Source organism: Garra rufa, chromosome 17 (assembly GCF_049309525.1).
Source record: "Garra rufa chromosome 17, GarRuf1.0, whole genome shotgun sequence".
Lineage (NCBI taxonomy): Eukaryota > Metazoa > Chordata > Actinopteri > Cypriniformes > Cyprinidae > Garra > Garra rufa.
In genome coordinates this window covers 41,879,811-41,904,380 of record NC_133377.1, presented here as the reverse complement: position 1 = coordinate 41,904,380, position 24,570 = coordinate 41,879,811, and the positions used below count along the sequence as shown (strand labels likewise).

Sequence of the window (24,570 nt, the reverse complement as noted above, 5' to 3'; positions counted from 1 at the left end):
TTAATCATTTAGAATAAATATTTAGTGGTTCAGATTTTTACTTGCCCTGCCAAAATTTTTACTGGCCCAACCAAAAAAATAAAAAGTTAATAGTTATTTCTTTGCCACATTTTAAATAATGTGTCAAAAGCCAAATATATCTGTATTTTTCCTTAAATACAATTGACAATTTTAAAAAAGTCTAAATGTGATGTAACTAAATTTATGCACAACAGTGTGTCCAGGTTGATGGTCCCAGATCAGCAGTTAACTATACATAAATGGAGGACTCCTATTAAAGGAATGTTGTTGCAAAGAAGAAAATTAATCAATATTAGTAAACAGAGTGTTATTAAGCAGAATTTATGTTAAAAGTTTTGTTCATAAATTCATGTTATAAAATTTTGAATACAGAGATCTGCCAGCAGGTGGCGGCAAGACACTGATTTAATTACTGAATCATATTCATTTGATTCATTCTAACGGATGGTTCATTCGGGAATAAAGCAAGTGACTCTTAATGAATGGGAAATTGAATCATGTCACTAGATTCGTTTAAAAACGCACGTTCATTCATAAACGAAACACCGCTGTGTTTGAATGGAGATGCACAGCGGCTCAGGTGTGACTTGTTTCAGACTACTTTTTGACGACGAAACAGAGCAAAACCAGGCAGTGTTATAGTCAGACAATGTAAGCCACTTAATAATAACTTCTTGTTTATTTAACTGTTGTATTAAATCAATACCTCATTTACAAACTCCCACAACATTTATTAAAAGTTGTCACTCATCTTAGTTTGCGATATCACAAAGCCTATTATAATCAACGGAGCTCTCTGTAACTTACTGCACAATCTGTCTCTTATTTACACTCTCTCTACACTTTGTTTATGAAAGGATTGGTGAGATATGTCTGTGATACATTACTCAACGTTGCAAAAACGTGTAGAAGCTCCCCTGAGCGCAAACACAAATATGCTGATGGGGTCAGTCGCACATGGTGCTCCTAAATATTTTTTTTCCACAGTCGCACGTACTAATTTTTAGTCGCAAATGCGAGTTAGAAACAGACGTTTTCTTTTTCATTTGATGTTGCCGCCATGTTGCCGTCTCTTTGCTGTACTGGTTGTTACCAGGTTACGGAGAAAAACAGTGTTTACAACATCCAATCAGATGAGAGGAACCGAAAAGCAATATGGTGTTCACCAGAGCCATAGAGAAAGAGAGTTGCGACACGCTTTGATCTCGCCGCCGCGGGTCACGTGGTTCATGGAGCTCTCAATAGTTCCAAACAGCTCCGCGCTGTCTGTGTTTGAATGGGTTTAAGTAGGATAGACAGCAGTTTTACAATATTTGCAGCAATTTCGAGTAATTATTAACACATAATGTGCATTGATTGTGTATTGATAACTTCTCTGAATACGCTTTACAATCGCATTTTATTCTGGGCAGTGATAAAGAGACATAATTAATATGTTCTCATACTTTTTGGCAGTCAAATGTGACCAAACACCTTAAGTGTAACTTTTATTCAATTAAATAATTGTAATATATAGTTCATTTCTACTTAGTTAATATTTTGAGGAGTTTTTTTTTTTTTTGTACTAAATAATATGTGCAATATTGATCCTGACCATTTAAAAGATAACATTTTCTAATATGTGACCCTGGACCACAAAACCAGTCATAAGGTTACATTTTACAAAACTGAGATATATACATCATATGAAAGCTCAATATATAAGCTTTCCACTGATATATGGTTTGTTAGGATAGGACAATATTTGGCCGAGATACATCTATTTGAAAATCAGGAATCTGAGGGTGCAAAAAAGTCAAAATACTGAGAAAATCACCTTTAAAGTTGTCCAAATTAGGTTCTTAATGCATATTACTAATCAAAAATTACATTTTGAATTATTTATAGTATGAATTTTACAAAAAATATTCATGGAACATGATCTTTACTTAATTTCCTAACGATTTTTGGCATAAAAGAAAAATCCAAAATTTTGACCCACACAATGTATTTTTGGCTATTGCTACAAACAAACCCCAGCGACTTAAGACTGGTTTTGTGGTCCAGGGTCACATATAGTATTTATATTACAGTTAGTGTGATATTTAAGGTTAAATACATTTGAATGTGTATTTGGACACGATCAAACACTCTCTTTTTTATATGTTTCGATTTAAAGATTTAAAGTTAAATAAGAAAAAAAGTAATTTACTTGTGTTATTTTATGATATTCAAATATACAGCATAACTGGATATTATAAAAGGCAAGCAAAAATGGCATTTGACATAATAGAAAAGATGAAAATAGTGTTTAAAAAAGCACAAGGCAACGAATTGCATTCAGTATACATTTTTTTTATCGTATTTCTTGAATGCAGTCTTTACTGAAACTCATTCAATCTCCCACAATGAGAGAAAGATTGCAGAAAGACTAAAAACGTAAAAATATGACAACTAGTATCTGGTTATGGTCGCTATTACGGTGTTTCTCACGTTATCTAACTGCATTTACAGTATAACTGTTTATTTTTTAACGATAAACATTAACTACAACACGCTTTATAAAATACCACTACTGGCCAGTTTTCCGAGAGGTCAACTGATGCGTGAAAATGTAAAAAAAATGCAGTAATTTCTTCAATTTACCGCCGACTGTGCTTGAGAAGCGCTGAAATGAATGGGCTTCAATGGAGGAGCTATTGGTTGTTTGGAACTATTGACCGCTCCATGACACGCTTTACTTCCGCATTCCTCAGTTCCTATGGAAGCCTATGGGAGTGTCGCAACTCTGTTTCTCTATGGCTCTGGTGTTCACGACATCACAGAGAAGGTAGCATTTAAAGGCTTAAAAACACAAGCTGTTTCTCGATTCTAATACTGTACTTGCACGAATTTGACAAACAGTCGCAGGCAAATTAAACTTTAGTGACGATGCTGTCTACTGTCCCGAGCGTCTTGCATATATATATATGTGACCCTGGACCACAAAACCAGTCATAAGGTTAAATTTTACAAAACTGAGATGTATACATCACATGAAAGCTCAATAAATAAGCTTTCTATTGATATATGGTTTGTTAGGATAGGACAATATTTGGCCGAGATACATCTATTTGAAAATCTGAAATCTGAGGGTGCAAAAAAATCAAAATACTGAGAAAATCACATTTAAAGTTGTCCAAATTAAGTTCTTAACAATGCATATTACAAATCAAAAATTACATTTTGATATATTTATAGTAGGAATTTTACAAAAAATCTTCATGGTACATGATCTTTACTTAATATCCTAATGATTTTTGGCATAAAAGAAAAATCAATAATTTTGACCCATACAATGTATTTTTGGCTATTGCTACAAATATACCCCAGCGACTTAAGACTGGTTTTGTGGTCCAGGGTCACATATATATATACACACACACACAAAAATAATATATAAAAACAATATACATATTTATGCAAAAAAACTTTTACAACTTTTTATATTTGATAAAAAATATCTTGTTAACTGCATAAAAAAGGTTTCCTCACAAGGTTAAACCCACATGTTTCAGGGATAAAGGGTTTTGGCAAAGCTGTGCTGTGTATGAAATGACTTAAAAACCCATGAGGAAGCTTTCTTTCACATGGGAAAAGTAGCCTGTGACTGGAAAAGCTGCTTTGGAAACAACTGAGCTGCTGTCAGAAATGCAGTTGAGCAAGTAGAAAGTTCAACACTTTGTCAGTCCTCAATCTAACACTGATGGTGAAAGTGTCGAGAGTTTGTGACACGATGTGGAAACACTTTTGAGCACAGTCATGATGAAACGCCAAAGCTGATTCAGGAGTTCAGAGCAGATCGAGTGAGATTTGAGTAAATACAGGACGCCCACCAACCGTCTGCTGTTTCAGAGCTGATAGAGTCAGGATAATGATGGAGTCTGATTGACAGATGACCTACTCTGTTATTCAGGGACACTTCACGGGGTGTAAAACCCATGAAAGACCACCGACGACGCTCAGCGCTGGGCTTCCCTTCTCACAGCCGGCTGGAAAACAAGACTTCCTGCCCAAGGCTAAATCTACGGCTAAAGTTCACAGGAAAAGCCAAAGGAAACTGCTCTCTAACACACATTTACAGCATTTCTTGATGTGATTTCTAAGGGTTAAAGTGTCTGGGATCGGTATCAAACGAAAGTCTTGGATATCTTTTCCAAGTCATATTTATGTGCACTCAAAACTGAAGACCAAAATAAAAGAAATCAATCATATGACACAGAGAAACTCAAAAGTCTCGTCAAAACTCGTCAAAATAAGATCAGTTTCAAAAAGATATTGCTATTGCAATGCAATAATAAAAATAATACTAAAACTAACATAATAATAATAATAATTATTATTATTATTATTATTATTATTATTATTATTATTAATTGTAATTTTAATATTATTTATATATATTTTTTAATATTTATATTTTATTTTAATTATTAAAAAATGTTTTAACAGTAACAATTTCAACAGTACACCTCTCTTGTGCAACACTGTCTTTGCCAAAAATAATAAATAATATTAATACATATTTATAAATTAAATTAAATAATATTATATTAAATAAAACCCTTTAATTTATTTTTTTATTTAATTTTCATTTGATTAAAAAAAAAATTAATTCATGTAAAATTATGCCTTCATTTGATAACCAAAATGACCACATTAACACAAGAACACAGAAAAATGAAAAAGTATTTAAAATAATAATAATAATAATAATAATAGAAAAACTAACACTAATAATAATAATAATAATAAGAACAACATTATTATATTATTATTGATAATAATAATAATAATAGGAAAAATAATAATAATAATAATAACAATAATAATAAATCATTATTCTACATTTATATCCATAAAATGTATTCATATTTTATTTATATTATATATTTAATTATATAAATTATTATTAAAAACAAAATTTAAGAGTAACAAAATTTTAACAGCAAACCACTGATGTGCAACACTTTCTTTGCCAAAAATAATAAATAATATTAATACATATTCATAAATTTATAATTTATAATTATTTAATTTTGATTTGATTAAAAGATAAATTAAATTCATGTAAAATTATGCCTTCATTTGATAACCAAAATTACCACATTAACACAAAAAAGAACACAGAAAAATGAAAAAGAAAAATATTTAAAATGATAATAACAATAATAATAATCATAATAATAGAAAAACTAACACTAATAATAATAATAAATCATATTTATATTTCATATTATATACATTTATATTATATATTTAATTATATAAATTATTAAAAACACAATTTAATAGAAACAATTTTAACAGTAGACCACTGATGTGCAACACTTTTCTTTGCCAAACAAAATATATAATATTAATAAATAAAATTAAATTAATGTTTTATGCCCTCGTTTGATTATCAGAAAATATTAATACAGCACACAATTTATTTATTATTTTTTATATAAATTAAGTTGTTTTTATAAAATAAAATGATTTGATTATTAAAATGCAATTAAACCATAAAAATGAACTCCAGATATTATTATCAGATATAATCCAGATAATATTAAAATGAAAAACACTGAAAATAAATAAATAAATAAATCTGAGGGAAGAAAGTACTTAATAGGGGCCTAAAAGTGAACATTTCGTACTTTTAATAAATTTATTTAAATAAATTAGACATGCTTTTTAAATACTAAACCATTAACACTGTCCTGTGCCAAGTTCATCAAAAATCAAAATCAAAAAATCAATTTCTCTAGAGCATAAATCAGCTCTACAGAAGGTAATATTGTCATTATTCAGATGTTTTGTTTTCCTCTGATATGGTTAGTACAGTCACATTGATATTATTTCATCATATGAAGTGTGTGAAGCGTGTGTTTGCGTAGCAGGACACTGACCAGGTTGTAGATGCCGAGCAGAAGCGCCTCTATGCAGCCGCTGCAGTGCGGGTCTCGTCCCGCCGTCACAGACAGGTAACTCCACACCAGCTCCGGCAGGAACTGCAGAGTGAAACGCTGTAAACGTGGCTCACCGCTGCGGTAAAACTCGAACAACTGATGACACACCGGCTCCAGCAGCTGACAGACACACAGACACACAGATCACCATTACAAATCAGTGCACCAGTTCACTAAATTTAAACATAAATCTGATTTAAATACAATACAAAGAGATTAAAGCAGTTAAAAACACAAATTACAAAAAACTATTTCTTTCAAATGTAAAAAAGTTAAATAAAAAAATAAATAAGTAGATTTTAGGCTAATTGCCAAACTGTGTATAAAATTTAATAAATATATATCCCTCACATTTCAGCAACCATTTTAGGACATACATACATATATATACATATATATACATATATATATATACATATATATATATATATACATATATATATATATATATATATATATATATATATTTTTTTTTTTTTTTTTTTTTTTTTTTAATTTCAGCATTACAATAATCAGAATCATCTGCAAAAATTAGTTTACACTGTTATGATTACTAAAAATAGCTATTCTGGGAATGTTCTCTCAAGGTTATAAAAATAAAACTTCAAAATAACTTTCAGGGAATGTTCTGGGAACGTTCTTTTTAGGTTATAAAATTAAACCTAAAAATAATCTGCAGGGAACGTTTCCTGTAGGTTATACAAATGAAACCTAAAAAAAAAAAAAAAAAGCCTTCAGGGAACTGTTGTTTATTAGAAAAAGAGAACCTACAGGGAATGTTCCTAGAACTAATATATATATATATTACTACTGATTGTAGTAAGATGTTTGCTGTTAAGAGATTCTTGTGAGATTGCGTCATTGACGCTGGTCCAGACACACCCGACCCACAGAAAACACCTCATCATTCATCACTGTGATGTTATGCTGCCATGACAACACACCCCATCAATGTGATGATCACATGAGCTCCTACTGTAATAACTCACAATGACCTCACCGAACACAAATACACTGATCTCAAAAGAATATTCTGAGCTATTTTAATCCTGACGTCTCTGAGTTTGATCGTAAGATGAGGAAATGTGTTTACACTACTAGAAAGGTTTAAACTACTTAAAAATGAAAAGCTAGAAGACAAGAGCAGAAGTCAAGCTTATATTTTTGTTCAAAAACTTGCGTAAACTCAAGTTGTTTGTGGTCTAAATGTTCCGTTTTAGATACTTTTCTTCTGGTTTAATGTTTGAAAATGAAAAGAAATTATAATAATATATTTAATATATTAGTATAGTGATGTAATTTTTATTTTAAATACATTATATGCATTTTATTAAAAATAAATACATTTTTAAGGGGGAAAAAAAACACAGCAGCGTTATTTTAGCATCATTAAGAGACCGTTATAATTTTTATTAATAGTTTAGGTTTTTATCTTATTATTCATTACAAAATTGCTCTCAGTTTTATTTTATAAGGTTTTGTAAGATTTTTCAATTAGTTTTTTTATATTCATTACAAAATTATTCCAAATTTATTTTATACAGTTTTATATAGTTTTATTAGATCGCATTTTAGTTTTTTATTAATCACAAAATAACTCAACGTTTTGTTTTATTTTATAGTTTTATTTTATAAGGTCTTATTAGGGTTGTAATTTCTTTTTTTATTCATTACTTAAAGTTTTATTTTAAACAGTTTTATTTAGTAAGGATTTATAAGGTTTCATTAGGATTTTTAATTTATATTATTTACAAAATTACTGAATTGATTTTATACAGTTTTATTTTATAAGGTTTATACAGTTTTTTTAGATTGTATATATAATATTAAAATGATTAAATATTAATTAAATATAAAATTATTATAAAAAATGCCCGTTTAAATGGTTTAGATAAAATGAATAATCATAAAGCATGTCTACTCAATTGAATTCATAAAACCATAATAATTTTTTTTTAACATTTAGCTTTTATTAATTTTATTTTAGTTATTTTAGTACATCAAGTTGAACTAAACGAATTATTTAAGTTTATTTTAGTTAACTGTAATAATCACGTAGATCACAATTTGCTTTACTTCTGTAATTTGCTGTATATCTGGTTTAACGTGGCCTTTACACCTTTAAGATGAAAACAGCCCAAAATATCCTGATGAAAACAAACAAAAAAAGGTAGAGAAATCATCTTACATCACTGTAATTCTCCCGAATAACTTTATAGAGCGCAGGAACCAGAGAGCCCTTCTCCTTCAGAGATGCGGCATAGCTGGAGACGGCCGTCTCTGGAAGAGTCTGAAACGCAGGAGAAAAACAGTCACCACACGAGCCGGAGCCCACACAAATGATGAAGATGATGATGATGATGAGAGAGAAGACACACCTTAAACTCAGACAGCCACTCCTCTACTACGCCTTGATCCATGGCCAGCATCGTCCCTCATCTGGTACGAGGAGATCTCAACCTGAAACAACAAAAACAGGGTTATTTTTAGAAATAAAAGAACCAGACTTGGAGTGCTACAGTATGTAGACTTATGACACTCAGTTCAGCATTCTCATCATTAACTAAAAACTATTATTATAATTATTATTTTTATTTATATTTATCATTATAATATTTTCAATTATCATTTTTGTGACTAAAAAAAAACCTTGTTCACTAAAAGAAATATTTAAGTTGTGGTTAAAGTACTAAAATTACCAAACACAAAAAAATAATCTGAAAATATAAACTCAAAATATTAAAACAGTACATAACTAAAACATAACGAAACTAAATAATATCAGCCAATCATAAGAGAGCTCATTAACATTTTAAAGGAACAGCAGCAGAAATCGCACTCAGAGTCAAAGAGAGTGAAAACAGTGGCTTTAATCTTTGAGCTCTCGCTCTAAATGAGAATGAGATCAAATCTGGCGTGTGGAGAGGAAAATCAGATTAACAAGTGTAGCGTAAGGCCAAAATTAAACACAGAGATGCTGTTTTTACTCCAGGGATGCCTGCAAATTAAATCAACAGATAACTACAGGTTTGTTTCTAAAAAATATAAATTTAAATATTCTGTAAATATAAATAGTCATGTCAGATTTACAGTAGCTCACATATAAGTAGTGAATTTTAGATTAAATTTGTTGCTAAACAGTGATATGTATATCATGATATACAACTTATGGAATGTGAAAAATAATGGTGCTCCATTTCCACAGTAGTAGACTAAAAAGTTACAAAACGCTACAAACACTGCAATTCATTTGATAAGTAAATTAGATAATTAAAAAACAAACTATGAATGTAATTATAATAAATAAAAAAAATTATAAATAATTAAAAAAAAATTATAATTTAATAATTTGAATAAAAACAATAAAAATAAATTACAAATTTAAATAAACATGAACTCAAAATAATAATACATATAACTAAATAATATAAATAATAAAATAACATTTTAAACATAAAATCATTTAAAAATTTAAAAGAATAGAAAATGTAAAGTTCTATATAAAAAAAATCAAAAAAATTATTAATGCAATAGTACATACATGAATTACATTAAAAAATAATATTTTGCAAATTACAAAATGATAAAAAAAATTAATTGTAACATTTTATAAAACTTAAATTGAAAACTAAAAATGTAAAAATGAACTACCTCAAAATACTAATAAATATTAAAATAGTACATACCTAAATAAATAAAAAAAAATATTTTTCACATTACAAAGTAACAAAAAAAATTTAACTGAAATGAAAAAAATAAATACAATAATAGTACATACATGAATTAATTACATAATTTAAAAATAATAATATTTTGCAAATTACAAAATGATAAAAAAAATTTATTGTAACATTTTATAAAACTTAAATTGACAACTAAAAATGTAAAAAGATAACTCAAAATATTAATATTAATTTTAATTGCAAATATCGCAAATTACAAAATGACTAGAATAAGAAAATGAAAACTAAAAATATAAAAATGAACTACCTCAAAACACTAATAAATATTAAAATAGTACATACTTAAATAAATAATAAGTAATTAAATATTTTTCACATTACAAAGTAACAAAAAAAATTTAACTGAAATGAAAAAAATAAATACAATAATAGTACATACATGAATTAATTACATAATTTTAAAAAAATAATATTTTGCAAATTACAAAATGATAAAAAAATTATTGTAACTTTGTAATTTTAATTTTAATTGCAAATATTGCAAATTACAAAATGACTAGAATAAAAAAATTTAAACTAAAAATATAAAAATGAACTACCTCAAAATACTAATAAATATTAAAATAGTACATACCTAAATTAATAATAAATAATTAAAAAAACATTTTACACATTACAAAGTAACAAAATTTTTTTTACTGAAATGAAAAAAAATAAATACAATAGTATATGAATAAATTACATAATTAAAAAAAAATCAAACTAATATTTTGCACATTACAAAATTAATGATTTTTATTAAAATGAACTAAAATGTTAGCTAACTCAAAATATTAATATAATACATACATTTTTAATTAACAACAAATATTGCAAATTGCAAAATGAAATAAATTAAAGACATATCAAACTAATTTAAATAAATCTAATTTAAATAAATATTTAAATAAAAAAATAATAATTACATTTAAAAATAAATAAATGATTAAATAAGTAAAATATTAATAATATAAATAATTCATAAAAATAATAAAAATAAAATATAAATAAAATTAAAATAAAAAAATATAAACAAATTCAATAAATTAATAAATATATAAGTAAAATATTAATAATATAAATAATAATTCAATTTTAAAAAGGCTAAACAGTGACTTCAATTCTATGAGTTCATTCGGTAAAGGATTCATCAGGTTGTGAATCTGACTAAAATTCAGACTATAAATTCATATTTCTTATGGCGTGTCACTAGGGATTCAATGTCACTGAAAATACTGCAAAGACCACAATAAACATAATACTTCAAAACACACTACTCTTCAAAAGTTTGGGTTCAGCAGGAAAATGAATACTTTTATTCATCAAGGATGCACTAAACTGACCAAAAGTGACAGTAAAGACATGTATAATGTTACAAAAAATCCATTAAAAAATAAATGCTGCTCTTTTGAACTTGCATTTAAAAATAATTTCTGAAGCACCATTGAAGACTGAAGAAATGATGCTGAAAATGCAGATCACAGGAATAAATTACACTTGAACATATTTTCAAATAGAAAACAGCTATTTTAAAAATTCTAAAAATATTTAACTATTTTTACTATATCTTTAATAAAATAGATGCTCCCTTGATGAGCAGAAAACACTCTTTCATAACTTAAATCAAGAAAAATGCCCATTCCGTCATTTCTGGCAAACGATTAATTTGAAAAATATGATATTTATATTTTCTCTGTCATTTTCCATGGGTCTAATTTCCATCCACTCCTTCTCTCTCACACTAACTTACTGTCATCAGTTTTTCCTCTTGCTCTGTCTCTCTGCCCAAAAGTTCTGTCCGTTCCCCCGTCATATCATGCCTGAGTCACTCCGGTCTGTTTATAACCTCTTACAGTTAACGTCTCTGACAGCCATTAGTCTGCAGCTCTCAAAACGCTCTTTAATTAGCGCAGAGAGCAATTGACAGCAGAGAGAGAGGCTGAGCGATAGAGACAGACTTTGTAAACACTCATTCATTCAGGGCTTTATTGATTAGCCTGAAACGCCCCTCCTTTCCCCGCTCGTGGATTAATAAACTGTTGCACAGCTTGTGTGAGTCTTATCCCGAACACGAGCGATTGGATTAAGAGATTCCCGTGCCAGGATCGGCTTTCTGCTCCAGGAAAGGGATTTTGCCCTGGTTTCCTTCTATGGTGGTCGAACGGCCGGATTCAGAGTTATTTTAAAACAATCGGCTCTCGACAGAGAACCGGCTGACGCTGCTGAAAGGAGAAATGTGAATGTTTGGTGTTCAAGTGGTTAATTATTGATTCAACAGCCCTCGTTTATGACCTGACGAGTCATCTGAGGAATTTAAATACGGGCGACCTTTGACCTTAGAGAGCTGGAGGGGCAATATCCGTTACTACACTGATCCTGGAACTGTAATCCACATTCAAACAGATTAACACACTACATGCTGGCAGATGGGAAACCGAGACAGAGTGAGAGAGAGAAAGGAGTGAATAGATGGAAAGATGGGAAAACAGATGTATGAATGGATGGATAGAGAGATGGAAGGGAGGAGGCAAAAAAAGACATGGACGGAAGGATGGATGGACAGATGGACGGACGTAAAGAGGCAAATAAGGGATGGATGAATGGATAACACTTTACAATAAGGTTTATTAGTTAAACATTAACTAATGTATTAACTAACATGAACTAACCATGAGCAATACATTTGTTACTGTAATTACTAATCTTTATTAACATTAGTTAACGGAAATACAGTTATACATTGTTTGTTCATGTTAGTTCACACTGCATTAACTAATGTTAACAAAATTTTAATAATGTATTAGTAAATGTTGAAATTAACATTAACAAAGATTAATAAATGCTGTATAAGTGCAGTTCATTATTAGTTCATGTTAACTAATGTGGTTAACTAATGTTAACTAAGGAACCTTATTGTAAAGTGTTACCGATGAATGGATGATGTAAAAAGGCAAAAAAGATGGATGGATGGACAGACGGATGAATGGATAAATGGATGAAAAGAAAAAAAAAAGAAAAAAGTTGGATAATAGTTCAAAAGAGTCAAAAAAGGGATGGAGGGATGAATGGATGAAAAGAGGCAAAAAAGTAATGGATGGACAAACAAAGAGGCAAAAAAATGGATGATGATGATGATGGAATAAGGCAAAAGATGGACGAATGGATGGATGAAAAGAGCAAAAAAAAGGATGATGTGAAAAATGCATGAATGATGGAAAGAAGAAGAAAAGGAATGGATACATGAAAAGAGGCAAAAAGCATGGATGATAGACTGATTTCCTGGATGTAAAAAGGCAAAAAAAATGGATGGATGGATGGATAGTTTAAAAGAGGCGAAAAAGAATGGTGGATGTAAAATACAAAACAAGAGGTGAATGGAGGACAGAAAAAGGCAAAAGATAGATGGAAAGATCCAAAATAGGGAAGATCTATGAATGAAGAGGCAAAAAAGGAAGGGTGGATGAAAAGAGAAAAAAAGGATGGATGGATGGTTGGTTGGATGGATGGATGAATGGATGTAAAGAGTCAAAAAAATGGATGGATAAATGGATAATTGGATAAAAAGAGAAAAAATTGGATAGTTCAAAAGAGTCATGATGAATGGATGAATGGATGAATGGATGATGTAAAAAGGCAAAAAAGATGGATGGATGGACAGACGGATGAATGGATAAATGGATGAAAAGAAAAAAAAGAAAAGGTTAGATAATAGTTCAAAAGAGTCAAAAAAGGGATGGAGGGATGAATGGATGAAAAGAGGCAAAAAAGTAATGGATGGACAAACAAAGAGGCAAAAAATGGATGATGATGATGATGATGGAATAAGGCAAAAGATGGACGAATGGATGGATGAAAAGAGCAAAAAAATGTTGGATTGATAGTTCAAAAAGTGTCAAAAAAGGATGATGTGAAAAATTCATGAATGATGGAAAGAAGAAATAAAGGAATTGATACATGAAAAGAGGCAAAAACCATGGATGATAGACTGATTTCCTGGATGTAAAAAGGCAAAAAAATGGATGGATGGATGGATGGAGTTTAAAAGAGGCAAAAAAAGAATGGATGTAAAATACAAAACAAGAAGTGAATGGAGGACAGAAAGAGGCAAAAGATAGATGGATAGATGGAAAGATCCAAAATAGGGAAGATCTATGAATGAAGAGGCAAAAAAGGAAGGGTGGATGAAAAGAGAAAAAAAGGATGGATGGATGAATGGATGAAAAGAGGCAAAAAAGTAATGGATGGACAAACAAAGAGGCAAAAAATGGATGATGATGATGATGGAATAAGGCAAAAGATGGACGAATGGATGGATGAAAAGAGCAAAAAAAGTTGGATTGATAGTTCAAAAAGTATCAAAAAAGGATGTGAAAAATTCATGAAGGATGGAAAGAAGAAATAAAGGAATGGATACATGAAAAGAGGCAAAAACCATGGATGATAGACTGATTTCCTGGATGTAAAAAGGCAAAAAATGGATGGATGGATGGATGGATGGATGGATGGATGGATGGATAGTTTAAAAGAGGCAAAAAAGAATGGTGGATGTAAAATACAAAAAAAAGAGGTGAATGGAGGACAGAAAGAGGCAAAAGATAGATGGATAGATGGAAAGATCCAAAATAGGGAAGATCTATGGATGAAAAGAGCAAAAAAATGATGGATGGATGGATGGATGGTTGATTGGATGGATGGATGAATGGATGTAAAGAGGCAAAAAATGGATGGATAAATGGATAAAAAGAGAAAAAGTTGGATGGATAATTCAAAAGAGTCAAAAAGGGATGGAGGGACGGAGTGATTAATGGCAAAAAAATAATGGATGGACAAACAAAGAGGCAAAAAAATGGATGATGATGATGGAATAAGGCAAAAGATGGACGAATGGATGGATGAAAAGAGCAAAAAATATTGGATTGATAGTTCAAAAAGTGTCAAAAAAAAGGATGATGTGAAAAATGCATGAATGATGGAAAGAAGAAGAAAAGGAATGGATACATGAAAAGAGGCAAAAAGCATGGATGATAGACTGATTTCCTGGATGTAAAAAGGCAAAAAATGGATGGATGGATGGATGGATAGTTTAAAAGAGGCAAAAAAGAATGGATGTAAAATACAAAACAAGAGGTGAATGGAGGACAGAAAGAGGCAAAAGATAGATGGATAGATGGAAAGATCCAAAATAGGGAAGATCTATGAATGAAGAGGCAAAAAAGGAAGGGTGGATGAAAAGAGAAAAAAGGATGGATGAATGGTTGGTTGGTTGGATGGATGAATGGATGTAAAGAGGCAAAAAAATGGATGGATAAATGGATAATTGGATAAAAAAAAGAAAAAATTGGATGGTTCAAAAGAGTCATGATGAATGGATGATGTAAAAAGGCAAAAAAGATGGATGGATGGACAGACGGATGAATGGATAAATGGATGAAAAGAAAAAAAAGAAAAAAGTTGGATAATAGTTCAAAAGAGTCAAAAAAGGGATGGAGGGATGAATGGATGAAAAGAGGCAAAAAAAGTAATGGATGGACAAACAAAGAGGCAAAAAAATGGATGATGATGGAATAAGGCAAAAGATGGATGAACGGATGGATGAAAAGAGCAAAAAAATGTTGGATTGATAGTTCAAAAAGTGTCAAAAAAGGATGATATGAAAAATTCATGAATGATGGAAAGAAGAAATAAAGGAATTGATACATGAAAAGAGGCAAAAACCATGGATGATAGACTGATTTCCTGGATGTAAAAAGGCAAAAAATGGATGGATGGATGGATGGATAGTTTAAAAGAGGCAAAAAAGAATGGTGGATGTAAAATACAAAAAAAGAGGTGAATGGAGGACAGAGAGGCAAAAGATAGATGGAAAGATCCAAAATAGGGAAGATCTATGAATGAAGAGGCAAAAAAGGAAGGGTGGATGAAAAGAGAAAAAAGGATGGATGGATGGTTAGTTGGATGGATGGATGGATGAATGAATGGATGTAAAGAGTCAAAAAAAGGGATGGATAAATGGATAATTGGATAAAAAGAGAAAAAATTGGATAGTTCAAAAGAGTCAAAAAGGGATGGAGGGATTAATGGCAAAAAAGTAATGGATGGACAAAGAGGCAAAAAAATGGATGATGATGATGGAATAAGGCAAAAGATGGATGAATGGATGGATGAAAAAAGCAAAACAATGTTGGATGGATACTTCAAAAAGTGCCAAAAAAAGGATGATGTGAAAAATGCATGAATGATAGAAAGAAGATATAAAGGGATGGATAAGTGAAAAGAGGCAAAAAGCATTGATAGACGGATGAATGATGGATGTAAAGAGGCAAAAAAATGGATGGATGGACGGACAGACAGACAGACAGACAGACAGACAGACAGATAAAGGCAAATAGGAATGGATGGACAAACAGAAAGAGGCAAAAAAGATGGATGATGGAAAGAGGCAAAATATCAATGAATGGATGGATGAGCGAAAAAAGTTGGATGATGGATGGATGTAAAGAGGCATAAAATGGATGTAAAAGAGAAAAAAATGGGTGAAAAAAGAAAGGTTGGATGGATGGTGGAAAGAGGCAAAAAAGGGATGGATGATGTAAAGATGCAAAAAAGATGGATGAAAGAAGAAGGGTTGGATGGATAGTTCAAAAGAGGGCAAAAAGGGGGATGGATGGGTGGATATTAAATACAAAAGAAGAGGTGAATGGAGGATGGAAAGAGGCAAATAAATATGGTTGAAAGAAGGGTTAAATGGATAGTTTAAAAGAGGCAAAAAGGGGGATGGATACAAAATTACAAAAGAAGAGGTGAATGGAAGATGGAAAGAGGCAAAAAAAATGGATGAAAGAAGGGTTAGATGGATAGGTTAAAAGAGGCAAAAAAGGGGGGATGGATACAAAATTACAAAAGAAGAGGTGAATGGAAGATGGAAAGAGGCAAAAAAGATGGATGAAAGAAGGGTTGGATGGCTAGTTTAAAAGAGGCAAAAGGGGGATGGATACAAAATTACAAAAGAAGAGGTGAATGGAAGATGGAAAGAGGCAAAAAAATGGATGAAAGAAGGGTTGGATGGATAGGTTAAAAGAGGCAAAAAGGGGGATGGATACAAAATTACAAAAGAAGAGGTGAATGGAGGATGGAAAGAGGCAAAAAAAAATGGATGAAAGAAGGGTTGGATGGATAGTTTAAAAGAGGCAAAAAAGGGGGGATGGATACAAAATTACAAAAGAAGAGGTGAATGGAAGATGGAAAGAGGCAAAAAAAATGGATGAAAGAAGGGTTGGATGGCTAGTTTAAAAGAGGCAAAAAAGGGGGGATGGATACAAAATTACAAAAGAAGAGGTGAATGGAAGATGGAAAGAGGCAAAAAAAATGGATGAAAGAAGGGTTGGATGGATAGTTTAAAAGAGGCAAAAAAGGGGGGATGGATACAAAATTACAAAAGAAGAGGTGAATGGAAGATGGAAAGAGGCAAAAAAATGGATGAAAGAAGGGTTAAATGGATAGTTTAAAAGAGGCAAAAAAGGGGGGATGGATACAAAATTACAAAAGAAGAGGTGAATGGAAGATGGAAAGAGGCAAAAAAAATGGATGAAAGAAAGGTTGGATGGATAGTTTAAAAGAGGCAAAAAAGGGGGGATGGATACAAAATTACAAAAGAAGAGGTGAATGGAAGATGGAAAGAGGCAAAAAAAATGGATGAAAGAAGGGTTGGATGGATAGTTTAAAAGAGGCAAAAAGGGGGATGGATACAAAATTACAAAAGAAGAGGTGAATGGAGGATGGAAAGAGGCAAAAAAAATGGATGAAAGAAGGGTTAAATGGATAGTTTAAAAGAGGCAAAAAGGGGGGGATGGATACAAAATTACAAAAGAAGAGGTGAATGGAAGATGGAAAGAGGCAAAAAAAATGGATGAAAGAAGGGTTAAATGGATAGTTTAAAAGAGGCAAAAAAGGGGGGATGGATACAAAATTACAAAAGAAGAGGTGAATGGAAGATGGAAAGAGGCAAAAAAATGGATGAAAGAAGGGTTGGATGGATAGTTTAAAAGAGGCAAAAAGGGGGATGGATACAAAATTACAAAAGAAGAGGTGAATGGAGGATGGAAAGAGGCAAAAAAATGGATGAAAGAAGGGGTGGATGGCTAGTTTAAAAGAGGCAAAAAAGGGGGGATGGATACAAAATTACAAAAGAAGAGGTGAATGGAAGATGGAAAGAGGCAAAAAAAATGGATGAAAGAAGGGTTAGATGGATAGTTTAAAAGAGGCAAAAAAGGGGGGATGGATACAAAATTACAAAAGAAGAGGTGAATGGAAGATGGAAAGAGGCAAAAAAAATGGATGAAAGAAGGGTTGGATGGATAGTTTAAAAGAGGCAAAAAGGGGGATGATACAAAATTACAAAAGAAGAGGTGAATGGAAGATGGAAAGAGGCAAAAAAAATGGATGAAAGAAGGGTTAAATGGATAGTTTAAAAGAGGCAAAAAAGGGGGGATGGATACAAAATTACAAAAGAAGAGGTGAATGGAAGATGGAAAGAGGCAAAAAAAATGGATGAAAGAAGGGTTGGATGGATAGTTTAAAAGAGGCAAAAAAGGGGGGATGGATACAAAATTACAAAAGAAGAGGTGAATGGAAGATGGAAAGAGGCAAAAAAAAATGGATGAAAGAAGGGTTGGATGGATAGTTTAAAAGAGGCAAAAAGGGGGATGGATACAAAATTACAAAAGAAGAGGTGAATGGAGGATGGAAAGAGGCAAAAAAAATGGATGAAAGAAGGGTTAAATGGATAGTTTAAAAGAGGCAAAAAAGGGGGGATGGATACAAACTTACAAAAGAAGAGGTGAATGGAAGATGGAAAGAGGCAAAAAAAATGGATGAAAGAAGGGTTAAATGGATAGTTTAAAAGAGGCAAAAAAGGGGGGATGGATACAAAATTACAAAAGAAGAGGTGAATGGAAGATGGAAAGAGGCAAAAAAAATGGATGAAAGAAGGGTTGGATGGATAGTTTAAAAGAGGCAAAAAGGGGGATGGATACAAAATTACAAAAGAAGAGGTGAATGGAGGATGGAAAGAGGCAAAAAATGGATGAAAGAAGGGGTGGATGGCTAGTTTAAAAGAGGCAAAAAAGGGGGGATGGATACAAAATTACAAAAGAAGAGGTGAATGGAAGATGGAAAGAGGCAAAAAAAATGGATGAAAGAAGGGTTAGATGGATAGTTTAAAAGAGGCAAAAAAGGGGGGATGGATACAAAATTACAAAAGAAGAGGTGAATGGAAGATGGAAAGAGGCAAAAAAAAATGGATGAAAGAAGGGTTGGATGGATAGTTTAAAAGAGGCAAAAAGGGGGATGGATACAAAATTACAAAAGAAGAGGTGAATGGAAGATGGAAAGAGGCAAAAAAAATGGATGAAAGAAGGGGTGGATGGATAGTTTAAAAGAGGCAAAAAGGGGGATGGATACAAAATTACAAAAGAAGAGGTGAATGGAGGATGAAAGAGGCAAAAAAGATGGATGAATGGATGGATATAAAGATACAAAAAAGAGGTGAATGGAGGATGGAAAGTGGCAAAAATAGTTCAAAAGAGTAAAAAAAAAGATATAAAGATGATGCAGAGAGTCAAAAAAGTGATGTATGGATAAAAAAAGACAAAAACTGAAGAGGAGAAAGCAGGGCAGGAGACAGTGGATGTCTTTGTCGACTCATTATTAGATCAGACAGTCAAAGGCTGAAGATTACTTAATCATTAAATTATCAGTTAAAAACATACTAAACAGCTGCATCTATGCAGCAAGACAAATGAACAACTTAACAGCAACTTTAGTAAACTAACAAGATGACACTGGCTGAATTACCCACACTACAGGAAACAGGAAGCAGCATCCACTCAAACCACACACCCCTGCGTGCTAATATTAGACCCACGACTCAGGTTCAGTCCAGCGAACCACAAAACAACAGTCAAGAGTGAAGACAAACCCTGAAAACACAGATGAAACAAGTCACCCAAAAATAAATTCAGCATCTTGTTCAACCCTACTTGCACTGTGGGCTACTTTTTAGCCATTTCATGTCCTTCTGAGGCTAACTTGCTGGGAAAAAAAACAGCCAGGAAATGACTGAAATGATTTAATGGTGTAAATGACCTGTAAGCAAACAAACCCTTGAATCTCAACAATAAAAAGGTGTATTAGTTTGTTTCTCTCAACATAAAAGTTCTGCACCATATCACAGCAAACTAAAGTGGAGGGTTGAGAAGCAAGCACATACTATCCCTTAACACTTCCACATCACAAAAGCCTGAGCAAAAATAGTCTCTGCCAAGTGCTGAAAGTACAGAAGAAGAGCCCAGAAGTCAGCGACCCGCGCCGCGCTGATGGAGCATATTTATAGGATGCGTCATGGAAGAACTGAGTGACTCAGACGAGTGTAGAGATCCAGAACACGAGCGCTGAACCTCCATCTGAACCTAAAGACACACTCAACACTGGAAATCAGCACGCAGGAGATTTAGAACACTATATTCTTCATTTTGGCTGCTTTACAGTAGGAGGGTGTTAGGATTTCCGCAATGCAGAAAACACAGACAGAATTGCAAAATCCAGTCATGAAAATGGAATCCACTGTATAATGCAGAAAGCCATAGAATTCTGAACCATTTTGGACTAATAAATCAAATTATTAAATCAATAAGTATAATGAAATAATTTGTGATGTGGACTTGTGTCCATAATAAAAAAGTTAAGTTCAACTTAGAATTCAGTTTGGATGAAGTAATCAAAAATAGGGCTCTTTTCATGATCTCAGGCATATTAATAATAATACAGTTTATTAAAACCTTTTTTTTTAATAATATCACACAATATTCACGTTTTCATTTTTACAGTAAATCTCTATTGTGCAGCACCAATAAAGATTAATAAAGGTTTATGCATTGATTTGATTACCACTGTATTTGATAATACATTTACAATATAAAACACAATTAAAAAAAATTAGATTTATAAAATATTTATTTATTTATTTAAAAATTATATATACTATTATTGTAAAATGTTTTTTAAATTGTTAACTGATAAGAAAAAAAAATCCACAAAAAAATGTGAAAATAGAATTTGGTAAAAATAAGAATTTGGAAGAAAAAAACAATTTTGTAAAAAAAAAAAAAAAAAAACAACTACAGAATTCAATGAAAAACAAAAAGAAAATTGGGAGAGAAAAAGAACTTGGTAAAAATAAAAAAACAAAATGTGGAGAAAAAAATAAAACAGAATTTGGTGAACAAAATCAAAACTGAATTTGGGAGAAAAAATAAAACAATTTGGTGAAAAATAAAAACAATTTGAGAAAAATAAAACAGAATTTGGTAATAATAATAATAATAATAATAATAATAATAATAATAATAATAATATTAATAATAGTAATTTGGTTAAAAACAAAATAGAATTTGGTAAATAATAATAACAGAATTTGATAGAATAAAATAACAGAATCTGGGGAAAAAATAAAACAATTTGGAGAAAAAATAAGACAGAATTTGGTGAAAAAATAACAATTTGGGGAAAAAAAAATAAAACAGAATTTGGTGGGGAAAAAATAATTTGGAGGAAAATATAAAACTGAATTTGATGGAAAAAATAAAACAGAATTTGGTAAAAAATAAAAATAAAATAGGAAAACAAAATAAAACTGAATTGAGGAAAAAATAAAACAATTTGCTCAGAAAAAAAAATAAAAACAGGAAAAAATAAAACAATTCGAGGGGGGAAAAAAAAAACAGAATTTGTGCAAAAATGAAACACTTCATAGGATCCTACAGTACAGTATCTAGCTGACAGTACGCAGAAGCACCAGGAAAGAAAGACAGCTCATTTAGACCATTACATGAGCACTAAAGCTCTCCTCCTCTGATTGCTCCATAATGGAAACAGTAAATATTCAATCTCCAGCAGCAGACGCCACCGTTCACTTCTCATCTGATGGAAACTACAGGCTTTTTAGCTTCAGCAGCATGACAAACATATCATTAGAGCTCAATTCGGAGACTTAGACGCTTCAGACTCCTGGAATTACTGCAGAGAGTCTGATTAGAGCCCACAGAGAGGTAAATACTGCACCCCTGCTGCGGCTCACTGAGAATATACGGGGTGTGGAGACGTTAATGAGAGTCCTCCACGATCCCTGCAGACGGTAAAGCGCTACCTGCCACCGCAGACCAACCTACACAACAACACTTGAGACGCTTCTGCACAGCTGCAGTTATATTCACACAGAGAGAGATGTTAAAAGAGGACAAAGTCAATCTGAAATGCCACTGGCAACCTATTTTATTTCTGCAACCTGAGATATTGAAATAAGATATTGGAAAGTGACTTGATTTTCTTTGTCTGCAGGTGACTGGATCATGAGAAGAGGAGCTGCTGTAAGGGACTGGAGGGGGAGGGGCTACGAGAGGCCTTGATGACATCATCAGCGAAGGAAAGTTGTTTCAGAGATGAAGGAAGAGGTTTTATTGTGATGAAAAACTTTTTTTAGAACATGAGTGTGTTTCAGTAATGTATTAAAAATTTAATCCAGAAAAGTTAAAAAAGACAGCATACAATTTTTTTTAAACAAAATCATATTATTATGATTATTATTATAAAAAATATTGATTTTATTTTATTTAAAAAATAATAAAAATTTTGGAGAAAAAATAAAACAGAACTTGAAGGGGAAAACTAATTGGGGGACAAAAATAGAGAAAAAAAAATTAGGAAAGAAATAAAACAGAATTTGAAAAAAAGAAGAAAAAATAAAACAGAATTTAGTGAAAAATTTGGAGAAAAATTAAAACAGAATTTGGGGGAAAAATAAAACAGAATTTAATGAAAAAAATAAAACAGAATTTGGGGGGGAAATAAAACAGAATTTGGGGGGGAAATAAAACAGAATTTGGGGGGGAAATAAAACAGAATTTGGGGGAAAAATAAAACTATTTGGGAAAAAAATTAGAAAAAAAATGAAACAGAATTTTGGGGGGAAATAAAACACAATTTGGGAAGAAGAAAATTCGAGAAAAAATAAAACACAATTTGAGGGAAAAATAAAACAATTTAGAGAAAAAATATGACAGAATTTGTGGAGGGCGTGGGTTGAAGAAAAAAAAATGAACCAATTTGGGGGGGGGATAAAACAGACTTTAGGGAAAAATAAAACAGAATTTGGGAAAGAAAAAAATCGAAAAAATACAATAGAATACAATACAAAAATTCTACAATATGACTTGTTTGATATCGACAATATGTAAAAACTACAAAAAGTGCATTAAATATGGCAAACCCAAAGGAATTATTTATTTATTTCAGCATTTAACTGAAATAAAGTGTATTTATATATAAAATATTTTATATAAATTATTTTCAAGAAATTACTCTTTTTATAGGTTTAGTTTTAGTTTACTTTACTTAGTTTACTTTAATAAGCACAAACTATTAAAGTATCGCATTTTAAGTTCAGGATTGTGTATTGAACCCTAATTTATGATAATGTAATCTATAACATGCGTCCATTATACTGCAAATTATCCATAAGTTGTACTTTGAATTAAAGTACATTAAAACGTGCAAAAACTTTTAACAGGCTAACAATAACTTGCATTGCACTTTTGCCACCAAGTAAGTATTTGTAGAACTTTTTCACATCATTTGTGTCCTAATATCAAGAAAGAAACACGAAATCACACAGCAATGCTGCAAAACCGCAGCACATCTATCTGTGCTGGCATGAGCGCCGCAGTCTAAAACAAGACAGAAACAACCAGATCTAAAAAAAAAAAAAAGATTGGCCGCCGGCCACAACCCAGATTTCCGCCAGACGAGCTGTGGATCTCCCTCTACAGACAAACCACAAACCACCGCACACCTAAAATCGAATCAATCTGGATCAAATCGCTTTAGGCCGATAACAAGACAGAAGCGGCCCGCTGAGAGAGAGTCGAGATGTTGACAGAAGAGGATTCAATCACATCAACTCAACACTCCAGCTTCCTCAGGAAAGGAAAACTGCAAGCGCAGGAAATCTGACGGAGAGCACTCGGCCAACAGGTTTCACAATCAAAAGAAGGAAGGGTGAGGAACATTATCTTCTCATAGAGTTATGTTTGCTGAGCCAGTTTCTTTTAAATCAGATGATCGGGTCAAACAGAAACTCAGAAAACGCCACAGAATGGGAACGCCCATCATTCATAAGGTTATTCACACGCACCGCCCCTTTGTTTATTATGATGTTTATAATATTTTAATATCTTTATGCCTTGTAGTTGCATTTATCAGGTTAGTGCTGCACAATGAAATAGTGATATTATGCGACAATCAGAGATGCTTACAAGTCTTTAACCCTCTGGGCCTCTTCGGTCATTTTTGACCGAAAAATTTTAAGTTTTGAATTTTTCATCAGAATTAGATGACACTTGGTGACTTTTGTTGCATTAGCTATGTGAGTACAAAAAAAAAAATCAGTGACATGATTCGGATATGTTGAAGGGTCAAAAAAAAAAAAATAGTCACACTTGGCTCCTTCGCGGTCAAAAATGACCGACATAGGAAATGAATGGGAAATACGAAAAAATGTGATAATTCAGATAATCTTTTGGTAATACAAGCTACAAATGAGCAACTGTGCTGAAAAGAAGTGTTCAGCAAGCAAGGACTGACACTCTAAAATAACAAAAGTACAGAACTGACACACACACGCACACACACGCGCACACACACACACACACACACACAGACACACACACAGACACAAAGAAATAAGCAGAAAAATGCAAAACCTGATATTTATCCAATCAAAAAAATATCTAAACCTTGCCAAA

At 31.6% G+C, this 24,570-nt stretch overlaps 1 protein-coding gene across 1 annotated transcript in view; it reads right to left on the bottom strand.

Annotated features, from left to right (window-relative positions):
* Positions 1-5,879: 5,879 nt before the first annotated feature.
* Positions 5,880-24,570, bottom strand: part of LOC141289418 (hyccin-like) — a 42,120-nt gene continuing 23,429 nt past the window's right edge. The window contains exons 2-4 of the mRNA XM_073821516.1: positions 8,372-8,453; positions 8,182-8,283; positions 5,880-6,113 (exon numbers count right to left, since the gene is read on the bottom strand). Coding sequence (XP_073677617.1) covers positions 5,880-6,113; positions 8,182-8,283; positions 8,372-8,422 — 387 coding nt within the window. The 5' untranslated portion in view covers positions 8,423-8,453. The remainder of the gene's footprint in view (positions 6,114-8,181; positions 8,284-8,371; positions 8,454-24,570) is intronic.